At 51.5% G+C, this 15,204-nt stretch overlaps 1 protein-coding gene across 2 annotated transcripts in view; it reads left to right on the top strand.

Moving 5' to 3' along the window:
- RINL (Ras and Rab interactor like) overlaps positions 1-10,353 on the top strand; it is a 28,928-nt gene extending 18,575 nt beyond the window's left edge. For both annotated transcript variants that reach the window (XM_077318521.1, XM_077318520.1), the window contains 5 exons: positions 685-1,332; positions 4,218-4,532; positions 6,525-6,653; positions 7,394-7,560; positions 9,024-10,353. In XM_077318521.1, coding sequence (XP_077174636.1) covers positions 685-1,332; positions 4,218-4,532; positions 6,525-6,653; positions 7,394-7,560; positions 9,024-9,389 — 1,625 coding nt within the window. In that variant the 3' untranslated portion in view covers positions 9,390-10,353. The remainder of the gene's footprint in view (positions 1-684; positions 1,333-4,217; positions 4,533-6,524; positions 6,654-7,393; positions 7,561-9,023) is intronic.
- Positions 10,354-15,204: the final 4,851 nt, after the last annotated feature.

Below are 15,204 nucleotides of genomic sequence, written 5' to 3'. Positions count from 1 at the left end.
TGAGCCGGTGTGGTTCAGAGCAATGGCTCCTAACCTGGCAAGCTGGGTTCGATTTCCCACTCCTCCATAATGCATGAGAAACTACAACTAGGCAACCCAGTCGCTGGAGTCCATCAGCAAAGAACGTAACGAAAGCTAACTCTTTCTTTATGAGACCCAGCATTAACTGCTGCCCCATTCACAGCTGTCCCTCGGGGGTCTGTCTCTCTTATCTATGGCCCAATTATAGTTTCTTGCCCTCTGGCATCAGGAGGTTTCCAGAATCCAGTCAGAGCGCTCATTCATCGGGGCTTCCCAAGAGATGTCCAAGCGGGGATCTGACATTCTCCTGGCTTCCCCCCTCGCCCCTGGGGACTAAATAGGATGCAGGTTTTCCCCTCTGCCAATTGCCACATTCTGATATCAGGCCTTGAGAGAGAGAGAGAGAGAGAGAGAGAACAAGAACGTGTGGAGCAGAGGTAGTCAACCTGTGGTCCTCCAGATGTCCATGGACTACAATTCCCATGAGCCCCTGCCAGCAAATGCTGGCAGGGGCTCATGGGAATTGTAGTTCATGGACATCTGGAGGACCACAGGTTGACTACCGCTGGTGTGGAGGAGAAGAGCTAAGCAGACCCGCAGTTATTTGTGTGGGGAAACTGCAGCTTGGCCTCACCACCTTTTCTCCTTGCCCCCCACCCTCAGGCGGCTCTGTGCCCCAGACGGGCTCTGCACGACGGAAGCCCCTCCTGCGCAGCTTGGCCAGGGCTGACTCTGCAAACCTCTCGGAAGAGCCACCCGTGTCCCCTGACCTCTGGCAGAAGGAGGCCAAGTCTCCGCACCGTGTTTCCTGGATTGAAGTCACTCCGGCGATGGCACCCCCTTGCTCTCCCCCAAAGGAGTCTGGCTCCGATTCGTCGCTTCTGAATGAGTCCCTGGTCTTGCCTCCCATCCCCGAACTGGACTCGCTCTCTCTCAGCAGCGTGGAGGACGAGGGGGACAGCCTCCCGCTTACTGCCGTGCACAAGAAGCGCCGCTCTTCCGCCGCTTTGACCTACAAAGTGCTTCACCGCCTCTCAGCGGTAGGCAGTGCCCTTGGCGGGCTTCTCTCCAGCGAGCGCCGCATCTCCAACCGGGTGCAGGAGTTGGCCCAGGAGCCGATGTCCTACCTCGGGGGGCTGGTGCAAAGCTTTGTGGGGCACATCCTTCGGGGCTCGGAGACGCGGCACTCCACCAGCACCGACATGCTGCAGGAGATCCGGCAGATGATTAGCAACCTCAAGGGCTACCTGTGTGAGAGCTCGGAGCTGCGCACCCTCTGTGAGCACGGCGAGACGGAAGAGATGGACCTGGGTACGGAGCAGGGATGGTGAGGGCGGGGCAAGGGCTTGGGGGGGGGGCGTTACTTTGAGGCCACCCAGTTTGCATTATTACGGGACCAGCGGGAATGCCTCTTTGTGTGGCACGTCAGCTTGCAGAACTCACTGACACAAGATGGCTGTCGGTGGAGAAGGCATTAAAGGGGGAGTTGAACAAATGAATGGAGCTATAAGGGCTAAATGGAATTTCCAGGAGCAGAAGGGATGAAAAACAGGCCGTTCTCCTGGGAATCTGTTTCTGCATGCTAAATATGGGCTGCCCTGTGGATTCCTGGCCCAGCGGGCACCTGGTCTAAAAAGTCACCATCTGCTTGTGTGTTGCTGCCATTTTGGGTATTCAGAGGTAGACTGCCTCTGAACCTGCAGGTTCAGCCTGGAGAAGAGGAGGCAGAGAGGGGACAGGATGGCTGTCTTTGAAAACTGTCACTTGGAGGAGGGCAGGGAATGGTTTCTGTTGGCAGGTCAGGACCCAGAACGGTATCGGCCAGGTGTCAGGAAAAAACGTTAACAGAGTGTTCCAGCAGTAGAATGGGCTGCTTAAGGCAGTGGGGAGCTCCCAGTCTCTCGTAGTCTTCAAGCAGCGGCTGGGCAGATCCTTCTCCTGGATGCCTGAGGCTGATCCTGCATTGAGCAGGGGGTGGACTAGATGGCCTGGATGGCCCCTTCCAACTCTAGGATTCTAGGAGTCTAGTTCAGCAGTGGAATGGGCTGCCTAAAGAAGTGGGGAGCTCCCCCTCACTGGTGGTCTTCAAGCAATGGCTGAACAGGTACTTATCCTGGATGCTTGAGGCTGATCCTGCACTGAGCAGGGGGTGGGACTGGATGGCCTGCATGGCTCCTCCCCGCTCTAGGATCCTATTATTTAGCTACCCTAGTTGGGCATCCCCTCCACTTGCTTTGTGGGATTCCAGGAGCCAGTGAGAGCTCTCCCTTTGCACATGTGTGCACAACATACTCACACACCCAGAAGTCGAAAGGGCCCAGCCATCGTCTCCCCTTCCTACGTAGCAGGCTTATAAATATCTCCTGCCAAGCCTTTGAGCCGCTGAAAATACTGAGGTTTCCTCTCTGGGCCTCTGCTGCGGCATCCGCTTGCGTCTAGGCGAGAACCAGCGGGCTCAGAAAATCGGTGGCTCTGCTGTGACACGAGGCAGAGGCAGAAGAAGCTGTTGCAGGGAGAGGGGGAGGGGCGTGGCGTGTTGAGGGGGACCCAGGCTGCTTCCCTTGAACCCCCAAAGAGGGGCGGGCTGCTCTGTGCTGCCGCTTGGGATTCTCGTGCAGCCTGTGGCCTTAGGAACTGCGTCTGGATTCCTGAGTTCCTAGTCCTGTGAAGCAAAGGAGAAGCAGGTTTCTAGTCCTCAACGTGTGGCCAGGAGATGGCTCCCCAACATGGTGCCCATGGGTGCTACAGCCCTCCAAGTAGTTTGTGGAAAGGGGGTGGGGCCGGGGGGCGGTTTTTGTCCTGCAGCGCTTCTGAACTGACCACTGGAAACTGGAGTGACTGGGCCATTTTGAAGAAAAGATGATTTGGCATTGGTTGCCACCACAGCACGGCAATCTTTACTACATGGCTGAGGTTAAGCTGCAGCGGATATTATGTGCCTGGGTCCGCCACCTGCAGCTGCCATTTCGGGGCAACCGTTTTGTGGTGGTGACCCCCGTGCTGTGTTGAATTCCAAGTAGGCCTGCACGCTCTGGTACGGTTCGGCCGATTCGGCGATCACTGAAGCCTGAGGCGGTGCTGGGCTTCGGTGATCAGCAAAACGGCCAAACCACACCTGAGCACGCAAGCCTAATTCCAAATGTGCCCACAGGTTCACAGAGGGTGGGGACCTCCAGTCGAGGTAATATTTCAAATTATGCGTCTCTGTGGCATCAGCTTGGCAGCAGAAGGTCCCCAGTTCAATTTGGGCATCTCCAGTGAAAAGGACCAAGCAGGAGGGAATGGGAAAGACCTCTGCCTGAGACCCACAAGAGCAACTCCTGGTGTGAGTTGACCAGCATCGCTCTGATGGGCCCCAAGGATCTGATTAAGTATAAGGCAGCTTCATGTGTGACCATCTCATGGGAGCTGTCCAGGCCCTACCTTCCCTCAGCCACTCACAGGTTCTCAGCCTAAGTCCCCACACAGGGCTGTTGTGAGAATAAACTGGAGGAGAGGATGTGAGTATTTTTAAGTCTCTGTTGGGGAGAAAGGAAGGATGGGTCAGAGGAAGCTTAGTGCAGTGGTTAAGAGCAGCAGCCTCCAGTCTGAAGAACTGAGTTTGATTCCCCACTCCTCCTCCACATGCAGCCAGCTGGGTGACCACGGGCCTTGAGAGTCCTGGTAGAAGAAGAAGAAGAGTTGGTTCTTAGATGCCGCTTTTCCCTACCCAAAGGAGGCTCAAAGTGGCTTACAGTCGCCTTCCCTTTCCTCTCCCCACAACAGACACCCTGTGGGGTGGGTGAGGCTGAGAGAGCCCTGAGATTACTGAAGAAGAAGAAGAGTTGATTCTTATATGCGCTTCTCTCTACCCAAAGGAGTCTCAAAGCGGCTTACAGTCGCCTTCCCATTCCTCTCCCCACAACAGACACATTGTGGGGTGGGTGAGGCTGAGAGAGCCCTGATATCACTGCGAGGTCAGAACAGTTTTATCAGTGCCGTTGCTAGCCCAAGGTCACCCAGCTGGCTGCATGTGGGGGAGTGCAGAATCGAACCCGGCATGCCAGATTAGAAGTCCGCACTCCTAACCACTACACCAAGCTGGCTCTCAGTAGTGAGAAGCAGGGGACAAAAAGACAGTAGTAGAAATAAATGAAGTAAATGCCATTGTTTGGGGGTTTCTCGCTTGCTTCCCTGCCCCACTCCTCCCCATCCAGGTTCTGTGGTCGAAGCTGCCCTCTACAAGTGTATCCTGAAGCCCCTCCGGGATTCCATCTACGCCCAGCTGCTGGACTTCCACACCCGTGACGGGAGCCTGGACAGGCTGCGTGAACATCAGGCCGCCATGAACCAGCAGAGCCTGGCCAATCTGGGGGTGACGGCCGGCGTGCCAGATGCGGCTGGCCTGGAGCGTATCCGGACCAAGCTGAGCCTCATGCACCGGGCGTACTCGCCCAAGAAGAAGGAGACACAGATGCTGAAGGTGTGCAAGCTGATCTACGAAGCCATGAACCAGACAGCGGGCCGCACAGGTACGGAGGCCCGGCAGGGTCAGCAAGCCAGAAGCGGCCACGGGACGGAGACTAGAGTTGTGCACTTTGGTGGTCGAAGCAGCCGTTCCAGCCCATGCCCCAGCACTGGCTGCTTCGGGCTGGAACGGCCGCTGCGGCCGCCAAAGTGCACAACCCTAGTGGAGACCTAACATATTTTCAAGTCTTTCTGCTCTTGCAGAGTTCAGGCCTGCTGTGAGAGGAGGCCAAGCCAGGGAGGCTCATAAGGGGGGTGGGAAGAGCCCCAAGATTTTATTTGGTTGCCTAATAGGATTGCAGCAAGAAAGACCTGGAGATCTCCTGGAATTACAATTGATCTCCAGGCTACAGGAATCACTTCCCCTGGAAGAAGTTGCTAGTTTGGAGGGCAGGTTTTTTATTTATTTGATTTATATATCGCCCTCCCAAGCAGCTCAGAGCAGCGAACAACAACAACTAATAAAATCATAGAATCATAGAATCAGAGTTGGAAGGGCCATACTGGCCATCTAGTCCAACCTAAAATATTGACAAAACATGAATAAACATGGATTCTAAAAATCAACAAAGCTAATTAGAACTCCTTCAACATAATATGCCCAACAGAGAAACCCCACATCCATTCAGTCCATACCAATAGTGCTTTAAATCCTCAAATGCAAAAGGTCATCTTTAATTCTTTCCTCCTTGGCCCCTGGGGGACCCGGTTTACCTGGAGCTCAGCCAACATATTACCTCCGGTCCTTCCCACAAGTTGCTTAAATACACCAGTTGCACTGATCCTCTTGTAAGCATGTTAAAGCCATCACACAATTCAGACCCTTAGAGTTTTCCACTTAAATATAAAAAATTTCACGTTGTAGCCATTCCTTGAAAATATCCATTTTGTGGTTTTAGACCAAAGAAATCATCCAATCCGTTTTTTAATGAAAATGTTCAGTAAGCGGCACTTGATCTGCCCTGTTTGTTATGGGTGACCTGTGATCCATTATGCACACTTTCAAAAACAGGTTGAAGTCTCAATATATGGTAATCGACAACTGTATATTGGACAAGGTATTTGATTTTTTGTCCAATTACAAGGATTCCCAACCAGGGGTCCGTGAACTCCTGGGGAGCCACAGGAGCTCTGAAGGGGCAAGAGATCTGAACTGGCATTTGGGGGGGGGGGGGGCTCGAGGCTGTCTTCTCAGCTCCTGCCCTTCCTTCCGGCCTACATGAGGCAGAGCCACCATGGTGGTAGTCAAGGTGGGGAGAGGGAGCAAAAGGGTGTGGGTAGTGATGTCACTTCCAGGGGGTGTGTTGGGGGGCGTGGTCAACTGACATCACTTCCAGGGCTCCTTGAAGTCTGAAAAATTATTTCAGGGGCTCCCCCACAGTCAAAAGGTCGAAAAAGTTGTGGATTGCCAGACATTGAGGATTCAACCCAGGTGGTGACTGGAGCTCTGCTGTTACAACCAATTTCCAGACAACAGGGATCAGATCGCCCGGAGGAAAATGGCTGCTTTGGAGAGTAGACGCTATGGCAGGGGTAGTCAAACTGCGGCCCTCCAGATGTCCATGGACTACAATTCCCACGAGCCCCTGCCAGCAGTCGCTGGCAGGGGCTCGTGGGAATTGTAGTCCATGGACATCTGGAGGGCCGCAGTTTGACTACCCCTGCGCTATGGCATCGAACTCCACTGAGGCTCCTCTCTTCCCCGAAACCCACCTTTTCCACACTGTAGGCCCCAAAGCTCCAGTTATTCCCCAACCCAGAGCTGGCAGCCCTATTGTCACGCCCGAGGAAGGGTCTTGGTGCTTTTATATCACGTGCATCACATGACCCCATATTGGCTGTTGTTGGGGCCTGGGTTTTGGCCACCGTGTGACACAGAGTGTTGGCCTGGAGGGGCCATTGGCCTGACCCAACATGGGTATTCTCTCCAAGGGTCCCTGCAAACCTCTGCCTGGACCACCCAGTGATAACATTCCCTTACCTTTTATTTTGAAAAGAGCCTTTCGGTGCCGACGACTTCCTGCCCGTCTTGACTTACGTCTTGCTGAATTGTGACACTACCTCGGTCCAACTGGACGTAGAGTACATGATGGAGCTGATGGATCCCAGCCAGCTGCAAGGAGAAGGTAGCCGGGTCTTTGGCTTGGCCCTTTGGTTCGGAACACCCCCGCACCCCGGCTTTGTTTCTCCGGTCCTGCGGTCACCTGTGTGCATCAGCTATGGCTCAGATGTCCTCATAAGATAAAGAGCTCTTGAGGTAGTCACTTCTGGAGCTTCCAGAGACAGATGGGCTGCAGGGAACTGAGATGGGCAGAACAAAACTCCCATCAGGTACCACCAGGAAGACCAGAAGTTTTTCCCAGGGTCTAAGGCAGGGGTAGTCAAACTGCGGCCCTCCAGATGTCCATGGATTCCAATTCCCATGAATGCTGGCAGGGGCTCCTGGGAATTGTAGTCCATGGACATCTGGAGGGCCGCCGTTTGACTACCCCTGAAATGCAACTGAGAATGAAGGCATAGAAACAAAGACCTGGGAAGAGACCTCAAAGGTCATCTAGGTAGGGGATCATCTGCCTCTGCATCGCGACCCTGGATTCCTGGGCTCTTGGGCTTCCTTGCTGGTGCCTTGAAATGCTCTGCAGCGCATGATGTGGCTATTTCTTTGCCAGCCTGTGGGACCTGGGGCTTTACTCCTGCTTCAAATCAAAAGGACGGGAGCCCCAGCAGGAAGGAAAGGGAAGTTTCACGGCGCACACATTGCTGCCTTCTTCTTAATTCTGACCTTGAGGATGGGCCTGTCTCTAGTGAGGATGGGACAGAGTCCTGATCTTGTACTGACCCTGGTATTCCCCATCCCATCTCCTAGGTGGGTATTATCTCACGTCCTGGTTCGGGGTCCTCTATCACATCGGCAACTTCCAGCCGTCCTCCATAATGACCCGCCAGATCAGCACCGAGGCCCAGCGGTCCATCCATCAGTGGCACCGGCGCCGCACAATTTATCACCATCCGGGCCACCGTGGTTATTCTCAGGTAATGTTGGGCTTGTGTGAGAAGCAGCCGCTGGGAAAGAATCCACGGCTCCGAGGTCTGGCAGAAGACCCTCCTCGGCCTCCGGGCCCTGTGAGTGGCCCTCCAGGGGGAACTCACCAGCCTCTGTGTTGAGACAGGGTGCTCGACTAGAGGGATCTTCACAGGACCTTCACCTTCCCTGCCAAGTGGCTGATCCTCCAGGGGAAGTGACCGGCACCTGTGTGAGACGGGAGGCTGGACTGGATGGGCCCTCCCTGGTCTGACCCAGCAGGGCTCCCCTGATGTCCTTATTAAATGAAAGTGTAAATATCTACTTGAGTGAAATCCAGGGTTTTATTGACTCTGGAGGACTCAGACCCGGCGCCTACCTCCAGCCCTTTGTAATCTGTGAATCCGAAAGGACTGTCTGGTAGAGTTGGCAGCTCTGGGTCTGGAAATCCCTGGAGATTTGGGGGTGGAGCCCAGGGAGGGTGTTGCTTGAGAAGAGGCAGCGCCTCAGTGGGATATAAGGCCAAGGAGCCCCCCCTCCAAAGCAGCCGTTTTCCCCAGGGGGGGTGGCCACCAGTTGTGATGCTGGGAGGTCTCCAAGCCTCACTGGGAGGTTGGCCGCCCTGATCCTGTGCAGAGTGCGTTTCTTCACCTACAGCCCTTCTCCAAGAGATCTGCAAAGTAGGAGGAAGGGTTCCAAGCAGGCTTGAGGAGGGTTGTGCGCTTTGGTTCAGTTTGGCCACCCCGGTGATCACTGAAGCCCGAAGCAGCATGTAGGAGGCCAGCACCATGGAGTGGAGGAGCGGCAGTAGCACACCAGCTGGTGGTTGTACACAGGTGCAGCTCTGTGCCTGTGTGTGGCTGGCGCACTGCCACTACTGCCCCGCCTCTCCGCGCCATAGCGCTGGCTGCCTCAGGCGTCGGTGATTGCCGAGGCGGCCAAACAAAGCCGAAAAACACACCCTTTGGTTTGAGCCCCCTTTACACATTTCAGTGCACATAATCTCTACAAATCCACATGAGCATTTACACCTCAATGGAGTATAATGTTATGGAGTCCCCCCTCCAAAGCAGCCATTTCCTCCTGGGGAACTGTTCTCAGTCGCCTGGAGATTCCAGGAGATCCCCAGGTCCCACCTGGGGACTGGCATCCCAATTATTATACCATTCAGATGTTGAGAAGACAAATTATTTAATTTATGTATATTATTTTAGATTTTTATATCACCCTTCCATACAGCTGTGGGAATTGTAATTACATATTTTTAAAATGCTTCTCATTGTACTTTATCATGTTTGAAAAATACATCAGTTTCGAGAATTGAGGAAAGGTGCAGAGGAAAGGAGAACTGAGGAAAGGTGCTTCTTCCAGCTCTGTTTCTGTGATCTCTTGCCCTCAGCTTCTCTGCCGCCCGCCCTGGCCAAATCTGCTGTCCGAGGGCCCCCTGGTAACCCTGCCTCTCACCCTGTTGTAGGACATCCTCTTTGTCTCCCTCCACGAGCCCTTCAGCAACCAGAAGTCCATCCCCACCTCCACTGACATGACCACGGCATCGATCTGCAAAGTCTGCGCTGAGAAGTACAGTGTTCCCGATCCTGAGGCTTACGGCCTTTTCCTGGTGTCGGGTGATTCCTCTCAGCTCCTGGCAGGTGACAGCTGCCCTCAGCGGCTCTGCTCGGACCTCCTCCAAGCTCAGGGCCCTCCTGTGAGTTTCATCTACAAGCCCAGAAACGGGACGTCTCCGGCTGCCGGTCACTGTTCTCCCCAGAGCCCAGATGGCTCTACTGAGACACAAGAACCCTTTGAAAGCATGGACACAGGCCAGCCGATGGTGGAATGATTACTGGCTTTCCAGAAACTTTGTTTTTAGCTTTTTAAAACAGTTGTCCAAAGTTCCTGGATTTGGGGGGGGGGAAACCCCAGAGAAATTTAGGGATAACGACTCTGCCCAAACAGCGGACTAAGGTTGCGAAGATTCATGGCATTGCTTGACCCTAAAGCTCGCTTGGGTGGTGGTGGAGATCAGCTGACTCTCTCTCCGTCTCCCTTGCCAGGGTGGTTATGAGTATAAAGCGGGAGGGAACGTCACACATGGTGTCCTTAGCTTCTTGGAAGAAGGAACAGATAAGAAATGTAGAGTTAGGAAAAGTCTTGTGAATGGAAGATTTTGGTGTGACCTGGTTTTTTGTGGGGACCATTCTGGAGTATCTAAAAGAGCAGGAACTCCTCTTGGCCTCCCTCCTGTGATGAATATTCCCATTTTCAAAAACAGGTGAAACTCCCTGCACCAGTGTGGCCTAACAGCACATTCTGAATTTCTCAGGCTGAATGCCCCCATGCTCAGGAGATCGTTCCCTGGGAACCAGACTCTTCTGAGGGAAGGACGTCTTGTGCCTCCAGACCTAGGAATGTCCCGGCTGGATGGAACCTCCATTGATTTGGGCCACTTTTCCATCTCCCACCGTGGCTCCCTTGATGTCACATCCCACAAGGAAGTTGGTTGGCAGCCTTCTGGCCTGGGCACTTTTAAGAACTTAGAGCCGGCTGACGGAACGCTCTGGACTTGACCCCTGTTCCGATCGGGCTGGGGGAGGCATAGGAGGAAGCCCTGGCCAGGGAGCTGCTTTACTCCCTCCCTCTTGACCAGGGTGGTGTTCGTAAGACCCGTCAGAGGGCCTAAGCACACACGGAAGTTCTGTGGCGAGGGGTGATAAGAACTGGGAACACCAAACACAAACTTTCCAGCATGCATTTGCTAAGGCCCTGCTGGATAAGTGCCAGGCTTGGATTTGGGTATAGGAGGGGTGGGCAAACTGTGGCCCTCCAGATGTCCATGGACTACAGTTCCCATGAGCCCCTGCCAGACTCATGGGAATTGTAGTCCATGGACATCTGGAGGGCCACAGTTTGCCCACCCCTGGGGTATAGAATTCAGCACCCCAAGAACCTCTGTGTGGCTGTGTGTTTGTTCTATGCTTCCCCCTCTAAAAGCAAACACAAGTTTTACCTCCTTAGTCTGCAGAATTCCTCTTGGAAGCAAGTGAAGCGACGTTCGGTCCTTTTATAGTGCAACTGTAGGGGCAACCTGGGAGAAAGCCCTGTTCAGAAGTAGGGTTCTGAGTAGACCTGCTTCAAATTGTTCTCTTTGTATCTAGAGGAATATTTCCTCTGTCCCAACATGGCTTGTAAAAATCAATGATGAAGGCGGGGGAGAAAATTAAATATATTTGCCAATGTGTTCTCACCTAACTTTATGGAGGTTCTCTTTGGCTTCGGGATCCGGTCATCTTTTGCTGTAGGGCAGCCTTGGCCTTCCCTTCTGCGGGAAAAGAAACAAAGCACCTTTTATTGAGCCCAGCTCAGATGACACGAAACGTTACCCGGGCTTTCCAGTTCTGCAGAAGCCTCATTAAGCAGATGTCGCACAAATTATAAACAATGAAGGAGGGAAGAAAAGCAGCATTTCCAAGTCTGGATCTGGAGAACCAGTCACTGCAGCCCTTGGGGCCAATTGCTGGCAAGTTCACCGTGGGATAATTGCTGCCGTTAGATTGCAGCACTCTGTCACCAGGTGCGGAGAAAGCTGGGGCTGCAGTACCACACTGCAGAGCCACACAGGTGTCCTCCCCGCCCAGCTTTGTGTAGTGGTTAAGAACAGTGGCCTCTAATGTGGAGAGCCAGATTTAATTCCTCGTTCCCCCACATGCAGCCCACTGGATGACTTTAGGCTAGCCACAGACAGCTGTTCACGCAGAGCTGTTCTCTTTGAGCTCTCTCAGTCCCACCTTACCTCACAGGGTGCCTGTTGTGGAGAGAGTAAGGGAAGGTGATTGTAAGCTGCTTTGAGACTCCTTCAGGAAGTGAAAACAATTCTTGTCTGAGGCCTATTATGGACACAGTAGTTATTGCACTTTCAGTGCACTTTAGAAGCAGTTTTTTCTTTTCTGCACAGGAAAATCCAGCTGCCAAAGCACATTGAAAGTGCATTATCTTACGTGTGCGGAATGGGCCCTAGTCTTCCAGATATCCCCCTCTTCTGACCGCCCTCTCAATCTAAATTAGATGTCAAACAGAGAGGGAACAAGTAGCTCTGCAGGGGTGGGTATTGGGTGATATCCAGGTTTTATTTTATGTCTTTATTTATGATGCCTTTCTCCCAGGACTCAAAGCAGATTAGACAGAATGAGGCAGCACAGTCATCGAAACAGGACATCAAACCAATGCAGAATCAGGCTTGTAGAAGTTTGGAACCTGCCAGCAAGAAGTGGGGAACAGCATAAGGATTAACATGACATATTAACTGGTGCAAAATATTATCGGAATATTTGGGCAATATTTCGCAAAGGTAGCTGAGTGCACTATAGACCCCCAGTGGCAGCAGAAGCTGACCAGCCGGTCTGTGTGGGAGCAAGAGAGGAGACAGCAAACAAGCCGTGGATTTTCTAATAAATATAGTTTATTAGAGGAACTACACCTTAGATCAGCCAACCTTTTTTTTGACCACGGTCCTTTTAGGTGCACTTTCCAGGTTCCAAGCCCACTGCCACACAAGGATACATAGACTCATAGAGTGGGAAGGGGCCATCCAGGCCATCTAGTCTCACCCCCTACTCAAAGCAGGACCAGCCTAAAGCATCCAGGAGAAGTCTTTTTTAAAAAATAGCTGGCACCATGGGCCCTTTAAAGCATGGAGAAAGGGGATTGGCTGCCTGGCTTGATTGACAGGTGGAAGAGAGTCGCCTTTCTCTTCCGCCATTTCAAGCAGGCATGCAGAGTGCAAGGAGTGCAAAAAGGTGAAAAGGCGGCAGACAAAAGCGAGAGCGCCAGAAGGTTAGGAATGGCCGGAGGCACAATTATTTTTAGCACTGTGCCATTTTGCTGGCATAACACTGTTTTTTTTCAATGTGCATAAATGTCCCTAGTTTTCGTATTTTCTTCCTCCGTGACTCAACATGGGTGTTTCAAAGAAAGAAATTTTCAGTATAAATCAAGCTTTCAGTATTTTCTGTCTTAATCATATCAGGAGACCTGCATAGACTGACAATTTCATTTATCAAATGGTAGATGAACCCACAAGAGGTTCAGCCATACTGGACTTAATACTGACCAACAGTCAAGAGTTGGTGGATGAGGTGAAGGAGGTGGGGACCCTAGGGGGAAGTGACCATGTCCTCATAGAATTCCTTTTGAGATGGGGAGCCAAGGAAGGTTGTGGCCAGACGCTGATGTTGGATTTTCGTAGGGCAAACTTTAATAAACTTAGAGACATGATGAGTGTCATACCATGGACGAGAATGCTGGAAGGGAAGGGAGCATGTGAAGGGTGGGCGCTACTCAAACAAGAGCTATTGCATGCTCAATCAATGACTATCCCAGAAAGACGAAAACACTGCAGGAGCTCTAAGAAGCCTATTTGGATGAACAGAGAACTTCAAGAGGAACTAAGAAAGAAAAGGAAAATGTTCAGGAAATGGAAGGAAGGACAGAGCTCTAAAGAAGAGTACCTACAGGTTACTAGGCACTGTAGATCAATCATCAGAAAGGCCAAAGCTGAGAGTGAGCTAAGATTGGCCAGGGAAGCCCATTGTAACAAGAAAGGATTTTTCAGTTATGTGAGGGGCAAACGTAAAGTAAAGGAGGCAATAGGCCCACTGTTGGGTGCGGATGGACAAACTCTAACGGAAGAGGCAGAGAAAGCAGAAAGGCTTAGTGCCTATTTTACATCTGTTTTTTCCCACAGGTCTCAAAGGGTTTAGGCACATCTAGAGATGGCCGTAGCCAAAGGATAGTGTCTGGGTGGCAGGTTAACATGGATAGAGTTGTCGAGAGGCATTTAGCTGCACTAGAGTTCAAATCCCCTGGGACGGATGAAATGCACCCGAGAGTGCTCAAAGAACTTTCCTGAGAACTTGCACAGCCCTTGTCCATCATCTTCCAGACCTCTTTAAGGACTGGAGATGTCCCGGAGGACTGGAAGAGAACAAACGTTATTCCGATCTTCAAAAAAGGGAGGAAGGGCAACTACAGACCAGTGAGTCTGACCTCTGTTGTGGGGAAGATAATGGAGCAGATATTAAAGGGAGCGATCTGCAAACATCTGGAGGATAATTTGGTGATCCAAGGAAGTCAGCATGGATTTGCTTCCAACAGGTCTTGCCAGACCTGGTTTCCTTTTTTGACCAAGTAACAGGTTTGCTGGATCGTGGAAATTTGGTTGATGTCATTTACTTGACAAGGTTCCCCATGATGTTCTGATGGATAAGTTGAAGGACTGCAATCTGGATATTCAGATAGTTAGGTGGATAGGGAATTGGTTAGAGAACCGCACTCAAAGAGTTGTTGTCAATGGTGTTTCGTCAGACTGGAGAGAGGTGAGTAGCGGGGTACCTCAGGGCTCAGGGCTTGGCCCGGTACTTTTTAACGTACTTATTAATGATCTAGATGAGGGGGTGGAGGGACTACTCATCAAGTTTGCAGGTGACACCAAATTGGGAGGACTGGCAAATACTCTGGAAGATAGAGACAGAGTTCAACGAGATCTGAACACAATGGAAAAATGGGCAAATGAGAACAAGATGCAATTTAATAAAGATAAGTGTAAAGTTCTGCATCTGGGTCAGAAAAATGAAAAGCATGCCTACTGGATGGGGGATACGCTTCTAGGTAACACTGTGTGTGAACGAGACCTTGGAGTACTTGTGGATTGTAAACTAAACATGAGCAGGCAGTGTGATGCAGCAGTAAAAAAGGCGAATGCCATTTTGGGCTGTATCAACAGGGGCATCACATCAAAATCACAAGATGTCATAGTCCCATTGTCAGACCACACCTGGAGTACTGAGTGCAGTTCTGGAGGCCTCACTTCAAGAAGGACGTAGATAAAATTGAAAGGGTACAGAGGAGAGCAACGAGGGTGATCTGGGGCCAAGGGACCAAGCCCTATGAAGATAGGTTGAGGGACTTGGGAATGTTTTAGGATGCTTAGGGCTAATCCTGCGTTGAGCAGGGGGTTGGACTAGATGGCCTGTATGGCCCCTTCCAACTATGATTCTATGATTCTATGATTCTATGAATGTTCAGCCTGGAGAAAAGGAGGTTGAGAGGGGACATGATAGCCCTCTTTAAGTATTTGAAAGGTTGTCACTTGGAGGAGGGCAGGATGCTGTTTCTGTTGGCTGCAGAGGAGAGGACATGCAGTAATGGGTTTAAACTTTTAAAATTTTCACAGTCAGAGTAGTTCAGGAGTGGAATAGGCTGCCTAAGGAGGTGGTGAGCTCCCCCTCACTGGCAGTCTTCAAGCAAAGGCTGGATACACACTTTTCTTGGATGCTTTAGGATGCTTAGGGCTGATCCTGCGTTGAGCAGGGGGTTGGACTAGATGGCCTGTATGGCCCCTTCCAACTCTATGATTCTGTGATTCTAGACTATAGTCACGGTCTCCCAACATCTGTTTGAAAATACAAAGACCTTTTGGGTGTGGTTGATATTAAGACTGAAAATACTGAAAGCTTGATTTATACTGAAAATTTCTTTCTCTGAAACCAAGAAAACACTGATGTTGAGTCGCTGAGGAAGACAATACGAAAACAAGGTGATTACCTCAGAACCTGCTTGGACTCAGTGCTTTGACTAAACTGGTTAATCACAAAGCCATC

Source organism: Paroedura picta, unplaced genomic scaffold, assembly GCF_049243985.1.
Source record: "Paroedura picta isolate Pp20150507F unplaced genomic scaffold, Ppicta_v3.0 Ppicta_v3_sca21, whole genome shotgun sequence".
Lineage (NCBI taxonomy): Eukaryota > Metazoa > Chordata > Lepidosauria > Squamata > Gekkonidae > Paroedura > Paroedura picta.
The sequence above is the reverse complement of the archived record's forward strand: the minus strand, read 5'-3'. Positions and strand labels throughout refer to the sequence as shown.